A 27,825-nucleotide genomic window follows, 5' to 3' on the forward strand; every position below is an offset into this window, starting at 1 on the left:
GAAATTAATGACCCCAACGGACAATCATTTGGTAATATTTTGTCGATTGGGGTTAGGATGACCGCGATACCAGAAACTAATAGCCCACCATCTGAAGCCTTCCCCAACACTCATGACTTCATTTTCATGGCTTAGATGATGACTGATTTGTTTGGTACAAGCTTATTAATGGACCGTGGGCCAAAAGCAGCTATTTCTTAACTGACTGGCTTCCTGTGCTTAGTGTCACTCTGCTGAGCTCAGATCATGATACTTTTTTTTTCTTTCCCTCTTTTTTTACCTACAATTTATATCATTTTGATGTAGTCTTTGGATAAGTAATCTGATTACAGTTCATGGACAAAGCTGTCTTTGTAATGTAATGATGCACTTCCTGAGTGGTGCTGAAGAGGTTATTTTTTATTAATTAATTTTAATTTCCGCTCCTTCAACAGTCTGTTTAAGGACAAATACACATTCAGAGATACCTTCAAATTAAATATTCCATTAGTTTCGATATGCTTTTGTAATTGGGAAAGTATAAATCTGTGGAAAGCAACATGTAATCACATTCTCAAATATATTAGAAAAATAAAAAATTGACTTGAACAGCTGGTTTCTGAAGTCCTTTGCTGTCCCTTCTGAGACATACTGACCTAACTTGGCACTTTGCATTTTTCTTGATGTCTACATCCAAGCTTCACAATTGTGTATATATCTATATATGTACATATGTTTTCATTGTGTGACTTTGTTTTTTTTTTTCATTTCCAGGTGAAGACTGAAACAGTGACATCTTGAGGCTGTCGGACGAGAAGCAGCCAAACATTTGCCACCAGTGTGACAACCTCAGTGCTGAAACTGAAACATTTTATAAAACTGAACAGAATTTCAACGTTACTGTCCAACAATGGAGATGCAGCAAGTTTTTTTTAAGTTAGCACAGATCTTGGTTGTCAGTTAATTTAAGTACTTTGATATTTTTGTTGTTAAAATATGACTTTAAACAAAAAAGTAAAAGTCTTAAAGTACTTAAATAACAAAGAACAAAACAACAAACTCATTATACATATATCCATGTGTATTTATATACTGTTTACCGTGAGTTGATCAAATATCAGTCAGTTTATCAGATCTGATATTCTGCATTTTTCTGGAGATCAAAATCCTTTTTTTTGTTTGTTATTTCTTTGATATTCCATTGCGATTTAAAACACATTTATCTGAAACTGTGCTATTTTGGCTCTGATGCAGCGTGCAGTGTGGAAAAACAACCAGTAAATGAAGTTATGAGATATGTTTGGTGCGAGTAAAAAGTCAGTGGAAGTATAAAGAAGCAGAACATCAAAAATTGGCCCCAAAAGCGCTGTAGTGGAGTTAATGTACTATCTCACCCCCAACCGTACAAAATCTTCAAAAACAAGAATCAACTGATTGTTAGTAACTTTTTATTGTTTTACCACAAAGTACAGATAAAAACATCCACAGCATATTCTCTCATCTTGATGGCCCAAACGGAGGAGGATTTGAAGAGGCAGTGATACGAGACCAAATAAAGTACACGTTTCTGCGTGCTAGTAGAAGATCTAAAGTCGGCAACCTCTACCAAGCTTGATGGCGTTTGTTTTTCGTGTAGATGCTGTAGTGTGTATTGCTTTGTAACAGAGTGACACATTCATTCACGAGCAGGCCTAGAAATGAATGCAGATACAGTACAACATGGCTCTTCTGGGGTTTTTCAGGTTTTTACTGCTAGTGTTGACTTTTTCTCCTCTTTTTTCCCCCTTGATTTTTTTTTTTTCTTTGTTGCAAGCCTGAGTCGATACAACACAATCCACACATATGACTCAAAAGGTACAGTATTTACAGATCTGGTTTATATAGAGAGGAAGACATATTAGAAAGGAGAACAGTTTTAAAAGTTTGGATTTTTTTTTACCGGAAAAGAAACAGTCACAACCAGTAAGAAGTAAAATATACGCAGGATCGAAAACAGAGGTTTGTTGTGATCATCACTTCCTGTCTGATGAGGTCGCCACACTTTGACTCGGGCCGCATTTTTCTCAAGCTCTAATAGTCAGCGGCTCATCCGGGATTGATTGTTTGAATGCTACACTTCTTGACGGTTAGGATAAATGCTTTTCTGATTCAGGTTCAAAAGGTGAAAGGTGAAAGGTTTCGATCGCAATGATCTTTATGGTGCTTTGCCTTCTCAATCGCCATCCATCCATGTCTGCTCTAACTGGAAAGAAAAGCCATCCTGAAATAAAAAGTGACACAAAAGTATTCGGAATTTGGCCAGACTTCACTTCAGTCCGACACGCAGCACCTGTTTTAACACACTGTTTCTTCTGGGAGTAAAAACAGAGCTGCTTCTCTGGCAATCTTTGATGAAGCCAAACAAAGGAATTACCGGCAATCCCAGAGGGGGGTGATGCTATGCAGACTTGGAGCAGCTGTTAGCAGATACGTGGTGAGGTTACACAGCATTCTTGGAACCAATAAAACCTCAGAACAGAACATTTAATTCCCGCGTGGACTCGCAGAACTCAGCAGCAACCGGGCTTGTGAACAGCCTCCAGCTGTTTGATGCTTGTTTGACTTTAAACAGTGCCGTCCGTACTTCACCTGAACAGTGAGCAGTGTGGAGAACATTACACACAAATATACAAGCAGACTCTGTAATACTGATTCTGAAGAGGTCTCACTGTGGGCGAGGAAACGTTAAATTGCTGAGCGCATAAATGGTTCTGTAGTCCTGTCTCTTCAACATGTTTCAAAGTAATGCATTTAAACTGATGTGAACTGCAAACACATCACATGTCTGATCCTAGGTACAGTCTGTTTCAGTGCGATCTACTTTAAAAAAAAACATCTGACCAGCTGTTTGAAAGCTGTGTGACACAGCTACTGTTAAAGAAATGTGTGTTTTATCTCTGTATCGCGAATACTGCTGATACTACGAGGCCGAAGCGCAGGAACTCCAGTGTCCAAATGAGTTTTATGACTAAAATAGAACTTTTAAATGTTTAAAATATCTTTGGACATTAGGTTCAAACTTGCTCTATCTTGGAGAAAAAGGGATGTAAAAATGGCAGTAAAAACAAAAATCCAATCAAAAACCATGACAGACCACAGTAAGTGTAGGTACTGCGCTCTGCCTTGAGTTTTCTGGGGTTGTGCGTCACACGGCACAAAATTATACACAAGGATGGCTTGAATGATGTGTTAAGAAAGAAGATGTGCTCAGGAAGAAGACAAGAAGACGATTGTAGTAACTACAGTTTATCGTTGCACAACCTATATTTTTTTTTCAGGTCAAAGAATGCTGTCATTTTTTTTCACATGTCAAATCATTGATCATGATTTTAAGACAAGAACATTACCCAAATAACACATACTTAACAGGAACATAACCATTGCTCTAAAAAAAAAATTAAACAACTGAAGCCCCTTCCTAAATTTCATAGAGTAGTAACTGTGGTTAGGCTTTGTAGGGCAGCGTACTGTGTATTCCTGTCAATCAAACTTGATTGTGGTGACTCATTAAGACACTACCAGTAGTTTCAGTGATGTGATGACCAAGCGAAGATTTCTGCCGCGTGACATGTACTGAGTGTCAGATTTCTCCCTTGATGTTTCCTCTCAAACAATCCGATAAAGGCAAAATACCATAAAGACTATCGAAACAAAACAACATTGCTCGCATCCTCCAAACCCGTTCAATCATGTGCTAGAGAATGTCGAATTGTTCTGAGTGATTATTGTTTTATATTTGATAAAGCAGCTGTGATTATCCGACTAAATGTTTGCCGCCTCCAAGTCTGTCAGCCATCAGACAAAGACTGTGATGTCATTATGCAGCGTTGGCAGCGAGCACAACTGCACAGCTGTGTTGCCCAAAAATGCTTTTCAGATATCCTTTAATTTTTTAACACTGTCTCTCAGTGACAGCAGGGACAATAACATCTTGAGGCAAAAGCATCAAAACACTTGCCACCATAAGACTTTGGAGGGACTCAAATCACTACAGTCACTGTCTGGCTTTAAACAACACGTATGATGCAGCTCAGAGTGTATCCCTTTATTAGTAATAGTGTTGGGAGTCACACTGAGTGGATTGGGAGGATGATAAACATGTTGGGAATTTCCCAACTCGCATTTCAGATTCAAATGGCTCCGCTGAATATTTTTTGTCGGTGGAGAAAGTTTGAAGCAGCATGAGACCAAACCGAGCGGGAAAAGAAACAACTCACGGAGGAGCTGCCACACATCACCCAAACAAACCCGACACCACAGATCTTCTATATTTGATACTATCCTCATAGAACTTCATTCCTTTTAAAATTCATTTCCAGAAATGCATACCTGTAGATATTATATATATATATATTGCACAACATTTATATGTACATCTGAAATAAATATAATTAAATAAAATGCGTCTCTTTATTTTTTGCTATGTTTTTTAACCTAGCTCTATCTTGTTCATATTTTTCTCCCACCTGGTGTTTTAATGCATGGAAAGAATAAAAGGGGGCACCAGAATACAAAATCAAAGAAATGTAAAAACATAAAAAAGGCCAAACGAAAAAGGCTCAGATGAATAATGAAAACAAAATACCTGCTAATACCTGACATATCCATGTATGGATGCCAGGCGAGACAACTGAAACACAGAACGCTTCTGTGTAGAATCAAACGTAACGCATCAGTACAGAGCAGTTTTCAGCTGGATCAGCCCTCCCTCATTTACTCCACTGTGGCCTTCACTAAATCCGAGGCTGACATCTTTTCAAGACATTTAAACAAAGTACTGTAAACATCGGAAGGATTTAAATGGCACTCTGAGGACGGACGCCGTCAAATCCTTCTTTTAAAACCACACCGAGGAACAGGGAGACAACTGAAGAAGGGTGGGGAACCTTCAAGAACCGGTGCTGCAAAGAGTCTGAAACACAGTTTGATTGAACTTGCTTTGGCATCAGACCAACACCCGCGCTGATCACAAAAACTGACACCTTTTAGCTCCTTTATGAGGAGGACCCAGAAGCAAACACCTCGAGCACCGTTCCACGAACACCTCTGAGGATTTCAGACACTTTTCAGCCTGGTTCTTGAGAGCCGCAGCTAGCGATCCTTACTAGGTTACAGAAAGAAGCAGGAAAGTGAGTGAGAAGGGTGATGGAGTATGGACCCGAGGCCCTGGGGTCCAGCTAGAGGAAGAGGAGGGAGGAGGAGGAGGTTGAGGAGGGAGTAGGGAAGAAACGGGGCTGTAGTCAGCTTTAACATGCACAGTCCTGGTGAGGAGGAGCAGGCTGCTCTGTCAGCTGGGGCCCCTGTTTGGCCCCCGTGACGGCGGGATCTCCAGCGTCCAGGCTCTCAGACATCTTTTCACAGATGATGTCGACCAGGCGCTCGAAGGTCTGCTTCACATTGATGTTGTCCTTGGCGCTGGCCTCGAAGAACTCAAAACCTTGAAAGGGAAAAGGGCAGGAGAGAGGCTCAGTTCATCTCAAATATGTGTCATAAACACGTTTTTCCTGTTGCGCTATTTATCTGTGTAGATATTAATAATATAATAGAGCTAAATGGCACCTTGCATGTGGTGCTTAAAACTTCCAAAAATTGAAAAGCCCAACAGCGATGTCTCTTTCCAGAAATCAGCACCCAACTAAGGTATCTTGAGTCACAGCTCAGCCAAGGAGGAAGCTTTTAGAAGTGAAGCGGCTGCGACAAGACTGCAGTGGCCACGATGTAAACCTTGGGGGCTCCGACAGTCAAAGTTAAGTTTTTTGCAACTGACAGGCTGAGCTTGTTATTGTAAGAGTCTGAAAACTTTACGGAAACAATGCCTACAGAGAGGCCTTTTGTTAAATAAAGAGATTCCGAGAAACCAGAAAACACCAAGTCTCGCTCAAAGAGAAATCTTACGAAGAAATATTACGAGAGCTGGGTTGCCGCAGGAAGACGACAGTGGAAACATGAGTCAGAGTTCAAGAGAGGAGTTTGACATTTGCCTAGAGGAACTGCAAGCAAGAATTTATTTCCAAGCCGTGGGTGAATAATGAACTGCTTTTGACAATCAAGACGAGGCAACAACTGAGATGAGTCAACTCGCAAGACAACAGAGCGAGACTTCTGGTTCCAAAGGTCTAAATCTCTAAGAATCGTTTTGGTGCTGTTGTCAGACACCAAGAATAACAACCTCAGCCTGCGAGCACTTTAAGTGGACGTAAATCGACGGTCAGAGATTTTCCAAAGGATTACGCTGCATCTACTGGACCTTTTTTATACTTTTTGGTCAGCTTGAAAACAAACAGGAGTTCCTGTGTGATATTTACATCTCGCTCTTCAGTGGAAAGAAAGTAGTAACTATATGAAACTGCTCACGATGTCTGTAGATCATATCAAGTAACTAGGTCATGAAACATTTTTATAATTTCAAATGTTTTATCTTAACCTGACCTTTAGCTAAAAAAACAACAACCTTCTTGTCTTCATCGATTTCATTTTGGGGTGAACTGTTCCTTTAAAGACTTTGGGTGAAATCTATGTATTCATTGAGTAACTTCAGGTCTGTGTACCCAACAGTGAGTCATAGATATGAAGTGTGTGTGTGTGTGTGTGTGTGTGTGTGTGTGTGTGTGTGTGTGTGTGTGTGTGTGTGTGTGCGCACGTACACCATGAACTCACCGAGGTGCTCAGACAGCTGCCGGCCTCTGTCTCCGCTCACCACTCGCTCATCATCCATGTCGCACTTGTTTCCTACCAGCAGCACCTGGGCGTTGTCCCACGAGTACGTCTTGATCTGAGTCGACCTGCAAACCAACACACCCAGCAGTCAGAGAGGCAACTCAGAGGACACACTGATCACACTGCAGCTGAACGTGTCCTGGAGTCTGAATCATTGCTCTCACATGACTCCCAATCAGAATATAAAGACTTTTTCTGTTGTAGTTTTCAGCCCAGAACAGCCGCTGGAGTGTTGCAGTCCGCTGGTCTGACACTGCACTCCTCTAACACTGTTGGGCTCATGTTGGACAATTTACAGCAGAACCAGAAATATTCCCTTTATTTATTCCATGCATTCTTCATCCTTCTCAAAACCTGGCACCTACATTACCCACAATGCAACTTAGCCACTGAGTGAAATCACGATTTGAGTAGCACCTCTACCACTGCTTATTAGTGAATTTGTCTTGTCTAACTGAACGTTATTTTTCGAAGATGCAAAAACCCCCACAAGTGTTGTTACAGTTTCTACAGTGAACAAGACTTTTGGTTTTGTCCAGCCACATTGGACCTAAAAACAAGAGGTGTGTCCAGTCTGATGACAAGAAAAAGGATGAAGGACCAATGAAAATGAAACTTGGACTTTGACATTTGGTATTAATGTGGGGAAAAATGAAATAGGATAAACTTTTTCTTGAAGGACAATGGGAGTAACTTTAGAGCAGAGAAATGACACCGACAGGAAACGAAAAGGATAAAGATAATGATCGGCGCAGCATCCGGTTCCTCTGCAGCCACAGATAAAAAAATACGAACAGAAACCCGAACTGGATCATCAATCTACAATATCTCGACATCTATTTCCAGTCCCGTGCCCATTATCAAGACACCACCTGATCCATCATCCACGCAGCGCCCCCTCTCACACACCTCTGAGCCAATCACATACCAGTCCTGGACAGCGTTGAATGACTCCTCGTTGGTGATGTCGTACATGAGGATGAAGCCCATGGCTCCTCGGTAGTAGGCCGTGGTGATGGTGCGGTAACGTTCCTGACCCGCCGTGTCCTGGAATTGCAAAAGAGGAACAGCAGCAGTTAGAGATGTTTTTATGAACTCATTACAGGTTAGATGGAAAACAAACTTTCAGGTCTGCAGACAGTCTAACTGGTCATTTGTCCTCATTTCACACATGTCAGACATTTGGCAGAAGAAGTGGGGTTTTTTTAGCAAACGCTTTGCAAATCTGACAATTTCATTCTATCAAAATAAACCTATTTTGTGTTTCTAACTTTGAAGCAAAAGGCATCAGGAAAATACAAATAAAAGAGGTACATAAATTTGATGTCGTTGAAAACATTCTCTACTTTTAACCAGCCTGGTTTTGTCTTCAGAGACCCGAGTCCAAATTGGTTTACAGCCCATCACCACTCAGCTGTGCGTGTCGTGTGCACCAATCTTCTATCCTGCATTAATAATTCACTGTCCTAATAAAACATTAAGAGCACAAACAAAAAACAAAAAATGGAACAAAGACCCCGTGAGAGTAGGAAATTACAAATTAAAAGCTTTGAAGTCAGAGCAGTTTGCCGAAGTACACAGATTGTGGTAATAACCTGTTTGTATCTGTGTTTATGTGATGCCTGGAGTTTGTTTAAGGTACAAAAGATTCCGAAAGTTATTTTAGAAATGACTCAAATATTCAAGAGCTTCAAAAGGCCTCTCCTGTTTTCCGCCAGCAGGTTATATGTCATCAACTCGCTGAGAGCTCTGCCTCTTCCTCCTTCCCTCTCTCTCCTTTGACACAAAAGCCGAGGTTGAATTTCAGAGTTTAAGTCTAATGAATGCTCAGGGAACTGAAGCCTGGTGTTTCTGTTTCCCAACGTCCTGCGTCTCTCTCTGAGCTGAGCAGCTCATGATCCAACTTCAACACTTGACAACAACTGCAAAGTCTGGTGGAGGTAACCAGGTGTAAGTATAAGGTGATTTTTTTACTGTTTAAAGGGGGCTCTGTATCTGTAGTCATGTCGCTTCGAAAATGTTTTGTTACTGAGGTGGCTTTAACTGTAGGTGTATTTTCATGACCAGAATCCCTGCTGAATGATCACATAAATATTACGGCAACATTAGAGGGATAATAATGAGTTATAAACCGTCTATAAAGTATTCATATGCTTCCTTTGAATGCTTCAGCGACTTAACCATTGGCCTTCAGTGTACAATCCCTGACACAGAGAGTCCATAAATGTGTACACATACAACACATTCTGCTCAGTTTCTCTCCTCTTGGATTCATCAATGTGTCTATTCACTCAATCACACATGATCCTCCTCAGGTCACAAGAATATTGTATGACATCTATATTTAGGGAGCTGCAGCTCCATATTGTTGGTTCTAATGTTCTGCAGTTTATGTCCTGCTCATCCACTCAGTGTGCTGCAGGACGCTCAGGAGCTGCAGCTCTATACCTCAAATGTCCGTGTAGGTAGCACCGAGTGGTGTTACATAATGAACTCACTCGAGTACTCATCTTTCACCAAGAGCCCTGAAAACAGTTTAAACTGTGAACATTTTAGATGAGCCCCTGGCTTGTGAGCAGATTGATTAACTTTGATATGGATGTGCGAAAAAAGCAGGGAGGAAAAGTCACTGAGGGAAAAATATCTGTTATTATCAAAGTTATTATTGAACAGTTTCTCCTTACTTTTGATTGTGTAACAGAGGTGAACCAGGATAATCTTCTATTTGCTATAACTCTTGTGTCTGTGCTAGACTACAGGAACATTCTGTGTGTTTTTGTTAAAGACTATAAGAGCTTTCTCTTCAAATAAACACTCGTTCGTTGGTTTCCCTGCTTCCTAGACTCACAAGTACACTGAAGAAAGTCTGATTTAATTCAAAGGTACACGAGTCAAAACCAAGACACCACGAGGCTATGTGATGTGGGGAACAAAGTGAAGTGGCGACTGCATGGACGGTGGAGGGAACAAAAAGGAAAACCAAGGAGCAGAAAAACTTGCCTGTAAAGACATGACAAAGTTTGTGTTTTTTCTATAATAGGGGTCGACCGATATGGCTATTTCAGGGCTGAATATTAACAATTCAGGAGACTGATAATTGGAACATTTACAGGAAACTTAAAATTCTTAGTCTCAAAATGGGGATTAAGCAGTGATGGAAATTGCCCACATACAGTTTACTTAAGTCCTGTACTTAAGTACAATTTCAAGGTACTTTGCTCGAGTATTTCCATTTTCCGCTACTTTATACCTTCACTCCACTTCATTTATTTGATAACTTTAGCTAGAACATTTTGCTTATTAATTTTGATTAATCATTATACATATATAAATATATATATTTTATCTAATCGGCAATCAGATATTTAAAAAAAAAACACCAATGTTAGTAATCATAAAAATGCCTTATATGAGTCCCAATAATCGGTCTATACAAATGCTATGTGGTGCTATCTACTGGTGTCAAAAGGTGAGATATGGGAAGTGATTCTGTCTCATTAGGCTAGACTGCTACAATTCCTCAACAATTAAGATTAATAAAACAGAGAAAAGGGCTGAGGTATTCCATCTTGTATAAAAGGTAGAAAGCCTCCAATAAACGGAATGCACAGTGCTGTATCAGACCAATAAAACCTCCCGCTGATGGGTGAGATACCGCAGGTTGGGCGGGTTTAGTTTTGGCTATTGGGGCGTTTTGAAACAGGAAACACTAAGGCAGACAGACGACATCAAACAATACCATATCACATCTTATCGTTAAATCATTACACTAAAAATATGTTTCCGAAAGCATTTTTTCAGCCGATGTTTTCACAAAGGAGGAAATAGCAGTTACAACCCTAACTACACCCATGGGTGCTGACACTATGAATGTAGCCGTTATAGTATTCAGCATAATGAAAGGGTGCCCCATTCAAGTGAGATTATGTTCAAATGACTCAGAACATAAGCATGAATCTATGTAAATGGGATTAACTGCACACTGTGAAATAAATATACATTCTGTATGTTGACCATTTTCATTTTACCGTCAGCTGAGAGAACTGCTGAGAGATGGGGGATGGGGATTTCATGTGTGTTTGTGTATGTGTGTGTGTGAGCGAGTGTGTGTACACGTGTGCAGAGGATGTAAGGGATGGATACTCGGGGAGATGTGTAGTAATGGGGGAGGGGAGAGCAGCACCCAGTCATCTGTTTCTCATGCTCTGATTGGCCAATCGAGTCTTCCTTACTAGAGGCAAGACCTGGCAAAGGCTGACAACAGCGACAACCATACGCACACACACACATGCACACGCACACACACACTGCCCTGCTCACAATCACAGCTCTGTCGGCGGCAGAACGTGTAGTCAAGGTAAAAAAAAGGTGTCATGATCAACACTGTGATACTAAACCACCAGTTTCCTGCAGCTCAGGGAGCTTGAGCCCTACAGCTTGTCTCTGCTTTGTGATTGTGGTTACTTCTGAAAAGACACCAACCTGTGTTGTGTTTTGCAACCCTGTCATTGTCTTTATTGTTTACCATGTTCTACTCCAGGGGTGAGCTGGACGAGCAGGCTGTACAGAGCAAAGCGCCATCTGAGGACAGTTTGCATAATAAAACGGCACCACAGGGCAGAGTCTCACAACGAACAAGAACCGTTGAACATTTTACGAAACGTCTTAGGAAATATTATTTGCTGTATTATTAGGTCTCATTAATAACATGTGACTCACATTCAGGCTTTGTCTCAAAGGTTCAAGTCAGAATCACAATGATTTAGCATTGTCTCTCTCTTTCATGAGTATCCAGCTTACCAGCCTTTTAAACAGCCTTCAGATGTACCTCTGGTATCGAGGCTCAAAACAAACCACCATGAGCAAAAGTGTTTGTTGCTGCTGACACTATGATGGCGCACGGTTGCCTCACAGCAAGAAGGCTCTGCGCCTGCAACCCTTTCTGTGTGGAGTTTTGGGTGGGCTTGGGATCTCCCCCACCATCAAAACATCCATGTGTAATAGCTGAATTCTCCGGTCAGTGCACTTCACCAAGGCACTGGCTACGATATGGAGCTGGTCCCTGGGCGCTGTACAGTATGTTGGCCTCTCCTCTGAGATGGGTTACTTGCAGAGATCCAGTTTCACTCAGCTGTACACTGTGTGACTATGTGATAAAATAAAGATTCTTCATAAACTGACACACAACAAGGCGGGGTGAAAAGCCAACTGTCATAGAGACGGAGGAGATGCAACATCTGTTTAAAAACTGTATGGGAATAATGGCACACATTTTAGGACAATCCTCCCTGAAAGGTTTTCATAGTGCTACAGCAAGCTGTTGACACGAAAACTAACAGAAACAGTGGTGTAAATAATGAAAAAAGAGAGGCTGGATTCTTACGTTTTCATCTCCACACATCTGACCAACTGCTGTGTAAATGTTGCATTTGTGGATTCAGAAAGGTGTCAGAAAGGTGTTAGCCACACTAATGTCTGGTGACCCAGGACTCAGAACGGGTAACACATGCAAACAAACATGTACATCGCTGGAACAAATAGTTGCAATGTTTTTACACAAAGAAGAAAACATATTTATGTATAAAATCCCCAAATTTAAGTAAGAGGACCAAATAAATAAGAATTTGTCATAGACCGCATTTCACAAAGTTTCTAGTTTCTCTGAACACAAAAACCTAACTTGAATTGACAAGACGGCATGAATGACATAGAATTTGTTGTAAATGTTTCGCAATGTTTCACAACTCTCTAAATTGGCGCTCTCTAAGGGACGCTGGAGATATTGTAGTTATGAGTTCAGTGGTTAGATCAGGTAAAACAGACATCATGTTGACTTGTCTCACAGAGGACATCAGTTACTAAAAGAGGAGAAAGAGCGGTCGGATCTTTCATGCGCCCTAAATGGGGGCATTCACAGATGTACGTAGAGCAGTCCACTTGTGACCACTCAGGACAGATCTTCAAACAGATTCATCCAAGTAGTTTGCAGAAGAAAGACAAAACAAATGCACTTGGAACATGGTGGAAGGAGAGGAAAAAAGTTGGACACACATGACCCACAATGCAGCTGTATGAGACCCCGTTGACCAGCTGCAGGTTGTGGTGTTATGGGAGAAAAAGAAGGATGTTTGGTTTGTTTATAGATCTTCAGAGTTTAATTTCCCTCCTTGCAGGAAACTCAACACATCTCCGGATCTCTTACCCAGATCTGTAATTTGATCCTCTTGTCATTCCTGTAGATGGTCTTCACCTTGAAGTCGATGCCCACCGTACTGACAAAGGCTGGTGTGAAGGAGTCGTCGGCGTAGCGGAACAAGAAGGACGTTTTGCCCACGCTGCTGTTGCCAATGATGAGGATCTTGAACATATAGTCAAAGTTTTGGTCCGAAGACTCCTTCTGCCCATAGGTCGCTGTTGCTGAGGCCATCTGTGGACAGAGAGGAGGGAGAAAACAAGAAAAGCATTAATAAGATGGCCGCTGTGACTATACACATCTTGCTACGTCGCCCATAGACACAGAGACTGCATCCCCCTTATATACAGAGGCTACGTCCCCTTATATACAAAGGCTATGTCCCCCCATGTACAGAGGCTGTGCCCCCCTTATATACAGAGGCTACATCCCCTCATGTACAGAGGCTACATCCCCCTTATATACAGAGGCTGTGTCCCCCTTATATACAGAGGCTACATCCCCTCATGTACAGAGGCTGTGCCCCCCTTATATACAGAGGCTGTGTCCCCCTTATATACAGAGGCTGTGTCCCCCTTATATACAGAGGCTACATCCCCTCATGTACAGAGGCTGTGCCCCCCTTATATACAGAGGCTGTGTCCCCCTTATATACAGAGGCTGTGTCCCTCCATGTACAGAGGCTACGTCCCCCTTAGACACAGAGTCTGCGTCCCTCTTATATACAAAGTCGATGTCCACTTATGTTTTCTTTCCACGAGTCTGAAAGAAGACATGTCATGGAGACAAAATGTGTAATGTGAGCACACTGTTGTTGTTACTGTCTGAAACAGGATTCTTGTGACGTTTTATCCCCATGTAACACATTAACATAAAACACACAAAAAAGAAATTGTTCAGCACAATTTGAATTGAAGCAGAATGGCTTTGTACTGTGATTTGTGTGTATGCATGTAAGTGATGATGAGGGTCAAGATCACAGAGGATCTCACACCCCTCCCTCCATAGCTCTGGTGGCAGTGCTTTAAAAATAGATGACAGTGACCTTTCCTGAAAGAACAAATTATAATTTTCTGTTTGATCAACGCTTTATTAACACTCTTTCAGGGCAAGATTATTGCTCATATCTATGCTATACATCTGTTTTATTAAGGAAAAATCCCCCATACAGTGCATATTATATATATTAGGTATATATTAGTTTGAATATTAAGTAAATGTCATTTTCTTTAAAGGAGAATTGTCTTTGTGATGATGTGTTGTTTTTCTTTGTCAAGGATGATAGTAATTTGAATATATTTGCTCTTGGGCTGTAAGAAATTATAGCAGATGTTTTTCACAACATTTTATGAAATGATAAATAGATTAATTGAGGCAAATAATCAGATAGATGATAAAAAAAAAACTCTTGCTGATTTAGATGCAGGCACATCTGACCTCCAAGGCGTGGACAGAATGTGAATGTGTCCTGGATGTTAGAACAGGCAGCCTGCCCTATTTCAAATTAATGACTGTCTCCTTTAAAATCATAAGCGAGAAACACACTGTAATGAAATTAAATTCAAGAAACCCAGAGAAGAAAACAGCGGAGACGCTTTTTCATCCAGAAAAAGTCGCACATTTAATGAGTGTTTAGACAAAAGATGGGAGTCTGTCAGCATCTGTTACAGTCAGCATAACAGATGATAGTGATTAACTAGTCAGCCTTAACCACTGCACATTTGCTTCATGGTGATTAATCAAAGCAGCACATTACAAAGCCAGAGGAAACCAGGAAACCAGGAGTTTTTTCTTGGCATTGGAGACAAATTGCTTAATCAGTCACAATCAGCGGGGGATGCGTGAGGAATAATTCAAAGCAGAAGCTGCTGCAGATTTAAGTTAGTTAAGTTAGTTTGCAGTTTGATATTCACCAGCTGGACGTGATTTTTACATCAGTAGCTAGACAATAGATTTAAACCCTCAAAGATCTTGACAGCTTAAACTGTTTGAAGCTAAAAATAGTTACTGTTCTAAAATGTTTTGAACAGCTTATCTTATCCATATGCCTTAAAAACTCATGTGAAGTGGAGTTATTCTGCTTTTCAGTGGCATCACACGTGTTGTTTGGGGCTCCTCAGTAAACATGATAACAGTTTCATGTTTCGCAGCATTTAATCATCAAGAAATCCAACGTAGTTTCTTCCACTGAGCCAACGGTGAGCCAGTGATTGATACCAAGCTTCTCTCAGTGTTCATGTTCAATCGATAATAGATATTTCACTGAAAAAGTCACTTTGCTTCAGTGAAATAACCTTGCTTTTTACTGTTTTTGGAAGCATCTATGTGGTTGGTAAATTAAATACAAGATTACACCTCTTTGTCAAGGATGATATCATAATAAATGGCTGGAACGAAGGAAAGGTCAAATGTACAGTAGAATATAGATAGATTTTTTTAAGTGGGACTTTAAATGAGCCAGACATCAACTTAATTTATGCCACTTGATGCTGACTGATAGAATGGGTCAGGAAAAACTAAATAAAAACAGCTATAAATGTTCTAAATCTTTGAGGCTTACCTTCATGAGAGGAGTCTCTGGCCTTCAGCTGAAGATACAGTCATGGAGAGATGTAGTCTGACACCAACAATGACACCACAGAGAAGTAAGTACTGTACATGCAAGTGGTAACTTTAGATTACGTGGCCCACACACAATCCATTATAGAGGGCAGCTACAGCAGCTGGAAGCTAGGCTAGCCAACTTAACACCATTTCTGCATTAACTATAGACTGGACTAAAGGACAAGTGAAATTTCGGTCATTAAACCTGTTAGAGCCACATGCTGCTTACTTCATTGACTCTGTCCACACTAAATTACTGAAGTACGAGGAAAACACCCAACATTCAGGCTGTGTCCCCCATGTGCAGAAACCACGACCATTTGTTTGTGTGTTTGTTTGTTTGTTAGTTTGTCAGCAAGATAACACAAAAACTACGGAACAGAAAAAATATAGTTGGAGGATGGGACCAGAATAGACCCCGATAATAACCATAATCTGATGTCAAAAAGAAGTCTAAGGCTTTTCAACCCTCCAACAAGAAGCTCTGAAACGGCATACTGGTACCTCAAAGGGGCTCTGTTTAACTTCTGTGCTGTGCTAGTAGCAGGTTGTTTATGTTAACAAACTCCATTTCTAAACTAACGTTAGCAGCATTAGCTCTCTGTTATTTGAGTGGAGAGAGACACTGATACGTGGCACTCGAGAACGACCATGCAAGTCTGTCACAAATTAGTCCATCATTATTAAACAATTAAACAAATCGTCCATAGGTTTGTATGCCGAGAGAGATGGAAAGGTCTAAATTTTTACAACACTATGCAATGATACCATCCTCACATACAGCCACTAGAAAAGCGATTGACCTGAAACATGCCACAGTTGCTGGTGTGTAACCACGTTAGCTACCCCTGGACGGCAAGAGTTCAGGGCTACAAAGGCTAAAAGGGTGAGAAACCTTGTTGACTCTTGAGAGCACAATGATTTGAGCCCACAGGCCTCAGAGTCCCAGCACCCTGCTCTATATTTAGACCCTTATCTCGACTCGGCTGCAGTGCAACACGAGAACTCTCAGGGAGAATAGCACAAACAAAACAACTGCACTCTCCTCAGAGCTCCGGCCTCTCAGGTTACCTCACAGAACACAGAGATGCTAAATAATGAAGACGCACAGACCCTTCCTCAGCACACTGATGTTTTTCACTGCAAGTGGAGTTTTAACAGGAAGTGACAAAGAAGACGGAAGCCAGAAATCAGACAAAAATCATTTTCATCATTTTTGGTCTATTTTGGTTCAAGAGGTTTTTTTTTCTCCAGGCTCCCAATTTGAGAACATCCCAACAAACAGCAGCACGGTTGTCGATTTCTATTTGGCTGATGACGAGCTCCCCTCCGTCTCTGACGTCAGCAATTCCTCACGAATCTGCAGCCTGGAGCTGCTGCGTGCACTTCATTTGACGGCATGATTTGCAATAAATATTAAGGGTTATTAAGAGTCAGCATTTCAAGCTTGTGGTCTAATGATGCTGCTGAACTTGACTGGCATTCAACTGAGATGACTGAGAATGTGAGACTGGATGCTCTGCAGTGAAGTGAACTGCAGTGTGACTCACTGAGGGTGAGAGAGCGTAATCCACTACAATGACAAGAGCTGAGAACAAACACAGGATGAAGGAGACGCACAGCAAAGGTCCTAAAAGAGGCAACTGATCCACATTTATATGACTCTATGTGACTATGCGACTCTGAATTCTGTAAAAGAAAACATGGTTCAGTGCTGCTTTTTCCAAATAACCTTTAACTAACATAAGAGGGACAATACCCAACAACATCAGAACCACGAGAGACATATAAACTAATTATGCATGTGAATTCTCTTGGTATGAACAGAGAACATGCTATTATGTCATTTGTGACTTGTTTAAAACAACATACAGTGTCTGAGTAAGTTGTCGACTCACTGCAAGCTGCCAGAACAACTTCCTACCTCACATAAATTGAAGTCTGTCAACTCAACACTATTAATCCAACATTTATTCCATTATTCTGCTGACAGTGGTGGAGACTGACAAGATCAACAGCACCAGCCAAACCTTAAACGAAAGGAAATTTCGTGGGAAAACACGGTGTATGACATTTATGTGTATTTCCTGTATTAACCTGAGGAGGGTCTCAATTTTCTCAGTGGTCCAATCAGAACAGATGTTTTCATCTGCTGCCTTTTCTTGTCTCAGTAAATTGGAAGATTTTAAAGGACATTTAGCAAAAATGACACAATATACTTTCAATAACATAACGTTAAGTTTAGACTAATAGACCATCTGTAGACCGTCAATGTGAACCAAAACTGAAAATGTGACGAAGACAGTTCCTCTGCCTCCGACTAAAGCAAACCTGCTGGAACTGAGTTCACACTTGATCACAGTCGGGGTTTGGTGTTGGATTTCGTCTTTGGCCAGCCTTATTAAAAATGTATCTACTCGTGTTACCAAAGTGTCCACTCAGCTTGGCAGATATTTCTGCCCATGCGCTTTTTATCGACGAGTTTCTTCGAGCTGAGTCAGCGGCGTTGCAGCAACGGCACATTAGGAAACCAAGTTTTAAACTTAGAAACAGACATTCAAGCCAAGTTGTTACGCTCAGTTTCGAGCTCACTTTCCCTCTTAACATTCGGATTATCTTTGCTCCACATTGTGACTGCAGGAAGAGTCGCATCTTTCCTGTCATTACCATATCGTCCGTCTCTTGCTCCTTCCTTTTCCTCACATTAAACTTCTGACTGAAAATGACCCCACAACAGGAATGTGTTATAAAATGTGGATTAAGAGCACTTGTTCTGAACCAAAGTTCTGGTTTGATACCTTAAAATGAAACGTGGGGGCAGCAACTAAAGGAGGTTAAACATGATCAGCCACTGTTGGCAGCCTGGATCTCGTCAAACACTGTCACACTCAGGCGTGTGCTGGCTTTCACAGGAGGCTGCTGAGTGTCTGCTGTTATGTGACGGCATGGTGAGATTACTGCAGCCTTTCCTCTGCGTCTCAGAGATTAGCTGCCGAGGAGAGAGTTGGCTTAACCTTCACTAAACACTAATTTGATACAGGAGCTTACAGACTGAGGCCTCTGTGTTTAATCTCAAAGTAATTAACAAATTCTCATTATGCAAATGTTGTTCAGGCTGCAGGACGCCACCACTGCTTTCGTTTGGCCTCAATAGTGAACTGCCTTTGAACGAATCTGCAGGTCAGGTGGCCTCCAGAATACATATCTGCTTTTTTACACGCTTCATATAGGTAGACATCAGATTTCAGCGTTTTGCTCGAGGACACATCGAGATGTGAAAACGTCACATAAGATTCGAACCAGCAGCTCCAAGACCAGCACTCTCAGGCTGTATCCGGACTACTGATTTTTTTGATACATGTTGATTCTGAATATTTGAAGGTTTGAATACGTTGAAACACCAGTAGGAGCCATTTAAAAAGAACAGTTCTGTCTTTGAGTCGAGTTTTGTTATCTTTTACAGCCTTGTTTTGTTTATTTTTTCAGTAAAACCTAATGTGAAATGCACGTAATGTCATGTCCAGTTTTCCCCATGTGTCAAATATCAATATTTTTCAAGGTATTGTCTTGAATCTGGTGAATTCCAGTATCTCGACAACACTATTTTGGACTAAATCAGGCATTGTGGGGATTACTGCAGGGCTCTGTGGCAGAGTGTGAGTTTAAAAAGTAATCCCAGTAGTTTTCTAGCATGGTGTCAAAGATGTGTACCACTACGCACATTCTCACCCTCTGTGAATTTATATATATATACATTTGGAAGTCTCAGTGGAAAGAGGCATTACATTGCTCTTTTATTACAGTTTTCTTCCTTATTTTCTCTGTATCATTTCTTACTTCTGAGCTCACTGTCCATGTGTCCTTTTGGCTGCTGAATGTGCTTACTCATGACTCTGCTTCCCCGCAGAGATCAATACGGCCTCATCATCACAACCACCATTGTTATTTTCAGTTTGACATTTGACAGATATCTCTCAATACATCCCTGAAATCTTTTTATATTTGCTTCTCAGGTGTGACATTTGTACGTCTGAGTGATGGAGTTAGGCCCTGACACTAAAGTAACAACAGTGAATTGTTGCGGGTAATATTGATTTCTATTGACTACTTTCAGATTTCCTGTTATATGTATTTCCTCCGTGTCAAAGTGATTCCGAGGGTTACAACAGGGTGATAAATTATATCTGAACATTTCATATGACACTATGTCAGCCACTACAAACTGACTTAGAGATTAAAATCATCTCAGGACGCAGAGACGAGACTGGTTGACAGCAGGGACGTGACTTGAGAGTTTGACCCAGACAACGTCGGCAAAATGGTCACCGACAATAGATGCTGAGGACACTCGGCTCCTCTGCCATGGAGGGGGAGGAAGGGGAGACGGACGAGCAGGAGGACGAGCAGGCCTTGAATATTTGGGCCTCTGTAGGCAGAGAGAAATGATGAATCCACCTCTCTGACAAATGATGTTACTGCTGTTTCTTCTAGTTTTACATGGTGGCACAAGTTGATTTATTGTTTTGCTTTGCGTGGTTTTATGCTATTTTCACTATTTTTAAATGTGAGTTTTTCTGACATTCCAATTATCTGAATAATGAGAAATAAGAGCTCTTTGAAAGGCATTAGTGGCATTAAATGGTCTAAAAATGACAATTTACTCACAGTTAGGTCACCAGAATAAATGTTGGCAGTGGAAGTTTCGGCAAACCACAACCATGTTTAAGGTTATCTGGTTCCTTTTCAATTTTAACTGGTGACAATGCTATGCTTATGCTTTGGTTAGGTTTAGGAACAAAATGATTAAGGTCAGGAAAAGATCATGTTTTGGCTTAAAATACCTGTTTCGTTACCCCAAACACACCTGGAGATGTCCCAACTTCTCATCCTAAATCTCCTTTTTGTCGCCGCCAACACGGCTGAAAATTGTCCCAAGGTCTCCTAAAAACATCCAGTGCTGTCACTCCGATAAATGCCGATAAACACTGTGTTCCATCATAAAAAAAAATACCCAGTGGCTTCACACGAATATTGACACATGGTTGCACACTGCAACTCTACAATCCAGCTCCTGATATGAAAGTCAGGTTATAAACATGTAATGTGAGCGTGATCTGACACGTGGACATTTCAGTGTAGTAGGCATGACAGATGTGGGCGTAGAAGTGGTTTGCAGAAATGCTGCCAACATTTTATCCAGACTGGCGACTTGGCTGTGCACGAGGTTGAGTCACTAAGAACATTCGATGTCACCGAACAGAAACAAGCTTGTTTCTTATATAAGGCACTGACGATTGTCTTTTTATAATAGTTTGCACATAATGATAAAGAGCCCTGAAACTACGGGGAAAAACAAACAGCCTTCTGCTCACACCTTCAGTTCTCTGCCTGGATTTTCTGACCAGAGTACGTGTTGTTTATTAAAAATCCTAATTCAATCATGACTCAGAGTTGTGAGTCTCTGTCCTGGACTATGACATCATCAAGCTCGCCTCTAAACCCGTCACCTAAAGGCGATTGATGTCCTCCTGAGGCAGATTGATTCAGAGCTAAGTGCTGCTGCAGTCTGCTAGTCAGGCTCATTTAATCAGTGTTGGGAGGCTTCCTGCAGACTGACTGCTAATCCTCAACTGATCCCAGATCATCCAAACACCTTCCTGCTCTAAGACAGTTACTGAGACACCTGCTGAGACGATGGACAGACACGTCCTCAGACAAACACTCGGAGCATAAAACGTAGTTTCACTTGAACGCACACCTCTCAATGAGGTGGGGATAATCGCATTGGTATCAATTAACATCAGCTACATTCATAAACTCAAAGAACAAAATCTGGAAACCTTATAACGTCTTTCAGAAGTGGAGAGTAACTAAGTACATACCAAGTGCTAAGTATGTACTTACACAAGTATGTAACTAAGTGCTTCACTTCAGTATTTAGATTTCTATATATTTCTGCAGATATTGCACTTTTTTACTTACTCACTACTTTTATATTGTAAGTTTAGTTACTAATCACTTTACAGATTTGGATATAACAATATCAAATAAAAATATTTAAAAAGTATGATTTATTATAAGAGGATCACTGATAAGGTCATTGAAGCTCACAAGCTACCAGCATTATTTAAATGACATAAAATGAGCTCCACCTTCACTAGCTGGAGTGACTTCACAATAACACATCCTTCATTTTAATCCGATAAAATCATATGCATTATATTGAAAAAGCCATATGGATTAATGAGTAACTACTTCTACTTTTGATTTGACTTTTTTTGCACATGCTTTTGTACTTTTGCTCAAGTGGAATTTTGAATGCGTACTTTTTCTTGTAACACTCATTCCACACCGTCATACTGGCAGTAAGGGGAGTCGCAGATAACTGGTATTGACAATAACCATGATATCTGAAAAATGTCATGTGACACTTGTGTTAATATCATGCAGCCTAAATAATACAATGCCTCTTAAATAATTCTTTCCATTCTCGTTTTGTCATAGTAGGTGGCAGTAATGGGCCTAAACGCTGGCTGCCACCAAGGACGTCACCTTAAATCTGAAAACAGTGTCCGAGATGGAGCCCCATTCATTCCTCTGTAAGCTGCTGTCCACTATGACTGTATACCACCAATAACAAAGCTCTCAAAACTCACAGACAAAACAAAATCAAGTTGAATTTCTATAGACCGCAAGAATATCGCTATCATTTATTCTTTTGGTTCGATAACCATGAACATCTGATATCGTGATTATATGTGTGAACTACACTAGATTAACTAGTAAAAGATCTGAGCACTTCCTCCGGCACTAACTGTTGGACTTTGAGGGTCAGTCAATTGAACTGGCTAAGCTGAATATCTTGCGAGCAGCTGGGGCGTCCAATCTATTTGATGTGTCAAAAGATCAACTGCAACAAAAGTAGTTACTTCTTCACAGCCTCTATTTAAGTGGAATTTACAGCCAAAAGCACATTTAATGGCACTTCAAACTCAAAAAGTTAATGGGCCTGACAGTGGAGGAGCCCTTGAATGCAGCATATCAAAAAGCGGTCTGACTGAAACTGGCAAGGTAAAAATTGCACATGGTAGAGATACTCGTCAAGTACCCTGGCCTGTACTTCCACATCAAGCAGATCTCACATGAGATGGTAAAACAAGCTAACATTAGCATTAGCAGCACTTGTCCTCACCACCAGTCTACTGTACATCCTCACACTGAGGGATGAAGCATCCCTTTTGTTCTACTGCTCACACGCTTAACCACATAAAGGTTTCTTGAAAAGGCGGCATCAATACCTCCTCATCGAGGACTCAATCCAAACTCTGTCTCATATCGGCTGGACATTAGTGAGCGTTTCAAAGGTCAAAGGTCAGTCAGGTTGAAATTTGTGCAAATCAAATGAGGCGAGATTCTACGAAATTACAGCAGTGAAGGTAATGTTGCTTGTTCTTCTCATCATTAGAACAAAGAGGCAGAGGTGGAAAGTAATAAAGTACATTTAGTCAAGAACTGGACATTAACAATAGTGAGATACTTTTACTGTATCTACCATTTTATTCTCCTTAATACTTTTACTCCACTACTTATTGTTCACTAAACAAGAAAAGGTTACATCTGTTTATTTATTTTGACAGGGACAAAGCATTGTTACACATAATTAAAATGTAGCTTGCAATTTATAAAGGACTTCTTTCCATAAAAGAACATGTGTAGTTTATTAGTATAGTAAATATGTGTTAGAATTTCTAACACATGTTTAATATGTTTTAATAAATTCACATTATAATTCAATAATGTAACACTGAAAGGGGCCATCAAGCATAATGACAGCTGTTAGTTTGCTGCTGTAAGTACATTTTGTTGCCAACACTTCTGTACCTTTACATAAGAACATTTTCAATGCAGAAAGTAACTTATAGTGGAGTATCCTTTTTGGACTTTTACATCAATAAATACTAAAGACTAAAATACTCCTTGAACATTGCGAAGAGGCTGCAAACTCTTGTGTAAATTCACTGTTAGGGAGAAAAACTCCAAACTGTGAACAGACTGCGAGGGAACACAAGGTTTTCACATATCTAAAATGTTCTAAGAAACATGAAAATTACATTTTCACCAACGGAATCACGACCAGGACCAAAACCAAGAATCCACATCCAAACTTCTCAGGAAATCAAATATTTAGATCTAATGAAGCACGGTGCAATCAGAGATAATTGATGCGTTGCAGTAAAAATGTTTACACTGGTCGAGGGGCTTGTAAAGCGCCAATCAATATGGTTTTGGGGGTTTAGTGCTGTTGTTTAAAGGTGAAGTCAGCAGCCATTTGACCTCTGACCCCACCGGCAAACTGCTGATGTTAGCGTGTTTCCTTACTGCTTTCCTCATCCTGCGCTAAACAAATAGTATTCAGTGTTTTTGGTGCCAGAATGGCAAACCTTCACTGATACAGACTTGATTTTTCATCGAAGTGGGACGCTAAAACGGGACCACTGAAACTCAAACTGCTCATATTGCTTTACAAAAATCATTAACATGGATCCAACGTCCTGTCATGGGTTTATCCAGCAGCTCAACCAGCAGCTTTGTGTGTGAACAATAAATACATCAGAGAAGATGTCTCCTCACTAACGCAGCAGTCATCCTTTGCAGCTGCTCCCAGGTTGCCTGAGACGGCATTTTTCCCCCTTTTCCTCCACTCACGTGCCTCCTCCTCTAGGAAGCGTGGGGATGCAGATGAGAGGAGGGGAGGCTAAAAATAGCATCTTAGCTTCTTTCTTTCTTCTTTCTTTTATTTTTTCTTCTCAAGAGCAAACAGAAAGCACGGAGGGCAGCAGCAGGGATGTGGGAGATACTGTTTGATGCTCGAGTCTGCAGGTGAATCCAGGACAGTTTGGTCTATTTGTGGAGTGGTCATACGTCATCGATTTTTGCCCTTTATTTGACGTGATTCTTCCCGTTTTTTATTCCTGTCTACTCTTTTTCAAAAACATTGTTGAAAATGTAAAGCTGGTGTAAATTTTCGTCTATTAGTCCTTACATGTTTTCCATACTGTGATAGCAGGCTTTTATATAGCACTAAAGGGCCAGTTCAAGCTGTTAATAAAGTATTATCATGTTCAATAACTGTCCAGAATGTCCATGTTTCCCTCTCAGAGATCTTCATTTTCTTCTGAAGCAGATTTAGCAGTGTCTGTCACACATGCAAGATGTGTTTTTCGCAGATACGTCAGTCTGACCACCAGTACATTTTCCTGTTAGCAGAGGAAGTGCAGCTCACATTCACGCTCGTTCAAACTCATGAAACTCTGCAGGTGAAGCCAAAAACAGAAGCACCACAGTGACGATTCGCTGTGGTTACATGGATAGTATTTCTTCAGTCTGAACTGAAATCAATCTGATTAGAGATTCCAACATGAACTGGCAATAGAAATGTTGATTGAACAATGTAATGGATGTAGAACAATGAAACCATAAACATCACCATCACTATATCATTTTGTCTTCATTTTGTCTTTGTCACCTGTGTTGTTTGCAACATCGGCACCAGCAACCACATTATTGTCTGGTGCCACTTTAATGCTTTACATTGACGCTCAATGAAGTAATCTGATAGGATGTCCGTTTACATGCCCCAAAGTGTTAAATCAGAATATAACTTTTTTTTCCCAAATGTGCAGAATGGCGCTGCCTACTGTGAGGTGTCTAATCAGCTGGAAAGAAGAGGACGAAGAAGAATAATGGAGCTTTGTTATTCTGTATCCGCCACATCGTGCGATCAACATTTACTTCATTATGATACGCTGAAGCAGTAAACTTGCCAATTGCCAGTTTAAGCAACAATCTTTTCAATTCTCCAACAAAAAGGTTGTATCAGACAACAACCGAACCAGTTCTGTTTTTCTGTCGCCATGTTTCAGTCCCTCCTGGAAGCAATGCTACCATCGCAGAAAGAATATAATCATTCCAACCAGAGAAAACCAATTGGATCAAGCGTTTACAGGGTTATCAGGCGCTAACATTTTGCTATTAAACTGATCATTGAAGGTTCACACCACTCCGCTCGATCTGACTGAAAATGAATTCAAATCAGATCAGGCTCTCTTGGTGGAGGTGAATACATGAGGCATTTTTATTCTGACTGGGCTATTATTCTGATCATTAGTGGAACATTAGCCTCCCTGTACATGCAGCTATTATCTGCATAGTTCCATGTGTTGTTGTGTTGTACTGATAACAAAACTGCTGATGCGATTTGCACGTGTTACGTTTTCTAAACTGATTAATACTGTAAGGCTTTGAAAACGGTGGGTGAAAGTAGATGAAAGCCTGTTCAGCCTCTCTCATTAGCTAGTCCTCTGACACACACACACACACACACACACACACACACACACACACACACAGACACACACACACACACACACGCACACACACCCCCCCCCCCACACACACACAAACCCTTTCATCTATAGAATCAATTAGAGGCTATAAACTCAAATTTATTCCAAAACAGATTTCCATTCATGTTTTCTATACTTAAGGAACTAGAGGTGTATATATATATATCCTCCTCTATATGTGCAGTACTACTATAGGACAATCCCAGTTAGGGGAAGGAATGACAGAGCAAGCCACGATATGATACGGTTCATGATACGTTGCCCACGATAACGATAGAATCACAATACAGCAATTTTGCGATAATAAATACATTTCGATGCAATCATCTAACGATACATCTCGATATCTGTCTAACAGAAAACCCACAACATCCCTCTTAAAAGGCAAAGTCATCATTCCAATGTGCCGCAAGTTTTAATAAAAATATCGATATTTGGCACCAGTGCACCAACAATCGTGTCCAAAGAGGAAGTATCACGATATTTTATGTCATCAAGCCCCTTCTCCCAATACAGCTCATAATCTTTACATTTTTTTTTTTTTACATATTCTTTTTTAAATCATTTTTAGAATTCATAGAATGCGCAGTGGTAGTATTCATGTGAAGCGAGCACACGCACGCGCACACACACACACACACACACCAGCATATTAATCGAGACCTGACTGGTTTAGGACTGAATGCTTTACCCCACTACAGGAACACAACAGTCCTTCATATGGATCAACGTATAATGAGTTAAGCTCCAATAATTTCCCTCTTATCATCCAAATATACAGACAGTAATCCAGCCCATGGTTGACCTCAGGTTATCTCAGAATAATAATAAATATGATACTATAGGAAAATTATTGATGCTTGTTTGTATGCGTGCCAGAAAATAATACTTGACTTCTCTCGTTGGGTTTATTTTAAACGTTTGATTTTGACTCTATTGTTCCTGCCTCAGACCCATTTAAAGCCATTCTCCTGATTTCATCCATTGGACGGTGTGAAACGCCTTTTCCTGCAGGACAGGCCCTGAGTCAAGCCAGACATGCGGTGAACCAGCAGCAACCCCTCACATCCATCCACACAGATAACGCGTATAAACGTGCATTTCATCCAGCCACGACCGGTTTATGGTTTTCACAATGAAAACAGCTGTTCTAACGCAGGCATCTCCAGGCAAATTTGAAACCCTTCACTTGGTTTTTAAACACAAGCGCTCCGAGACAATAAATACAGGAAACAGATCATTAAAATAAAGGATATGTTTCTATGAAATAGATGAATAAAGACAGAAATCCCACCTTTATAAATTTCTATCCGGCTGCTATCCACCTCGTCCAGCACCCGCAGAAACACCACTGTCAAGTCAGACTGATCGTAAAACACCACATCCGGCGAAGAATTCCAAAATAAAGGCGTAAATATTCGTCATACTTTTAAGAAACTGAAAATAAATCTGATAATTGTAATGAAATCAGGTGACTCTTTAGGTATGTAAAATCCCAATGCATACGACATGTTAACTTCAATTGGCACTGGCAGTGTTACTTTAAATGTAAACTGTGAGCTAATGTAATACAGTCAATGTCTTTGTAAACTTGAGAAATTAAATTGAATCTCTTTAAAACAGTGCTCCAACTCTATGTAACAAGAAATTGTGTGTGTGTGGGGGGGGGGTTGTCGATTCAAAAGATGACAGATTAGTGAACTAGTTACATCATCTTGTGCAATATAGGCCTATATAACCATAACTCAGCAATAGAATTACTGCACCTATTAAATATCAACACAGACTTACTTTATTATAATAACTTAAATAACTCAACAATGTTCTCAACGCTTTGCACGTGATTCAGTTCCACTCCTAAAACACTGACACATATGGTACAGTCAA

General features: G+C 40.6%; 1 protein-coding gene across 1 annotated transcript; it reads right to left on the reverse strand.

Moving 5' to 3' along the window:
* Positions 1 to 1,410: 1,410 nt before the first annotated feature.
* LOC115591168 (ras-related protein Rab-3A) lies at positions 1,411 to 27,331 on the reverse strand. Its single transcript, XM_030432917.1, has 5 exons — positions 27,233 to 27,331; positions 12,938 to 13,162; positions 7,664 to 7,782; positions 6,676 to 6,800; positions 1,411 to 5,455 (listed from the first exon to the last, which is right to left on the reverse strand). The coding sequence occupies exons 2-5, from the start codon at positions 13,160 to 13,162 to the stop codon at positions 5,265 to 5,267; spliced, it is 660 nt and encodes a 219-aa protein (XP_030288777.1). The 5' UTR covers positions 27,233 to 27,331; the 3' UTR covers positions 1,411 to 5,264.
* Positions 27,332 to 27,825: the final 494 nt, after the last annotated feature.

The sequence above is a fragment of the Sparus aurata genome, chromosome 11 (assembly GCF_900880675.1).
Source record: "Sparus aurata chromosome 11, fSpaAur1.1, whole genome shotgun sequence".
NCBI classification, from domain to species: Eukaryota; Metazoa; Chordata; class Actinopteri; order Spariformes; family Sparidae; genus Sparus; species Sparus aurata.

Bases quoted from the DNA above. Each gene is read 5' to 3' on its own strand.
- LOC115591168 (XM_030432917.1), bottom strand. From the start codon at position 13,162: ATGGCCTCAGCAACAGCGACCTATGGGCAGAAGGAGTCTTCGGACCAA. The intron at 7,783-12,937 runs GTAAGAGATCCG...TTGCAATTCCAG, and splicing joins GGATCAAATTACAGATCTGG to GACACGGCGGGTCAGGAACG. The intron at 6,801-7,663 runs GTATGTGATTGG...GTTGGTTTGCAG, and splicing joins TTCAACGCTGTCCAGGACTG to GTCGACTCAGATCAAGACGT.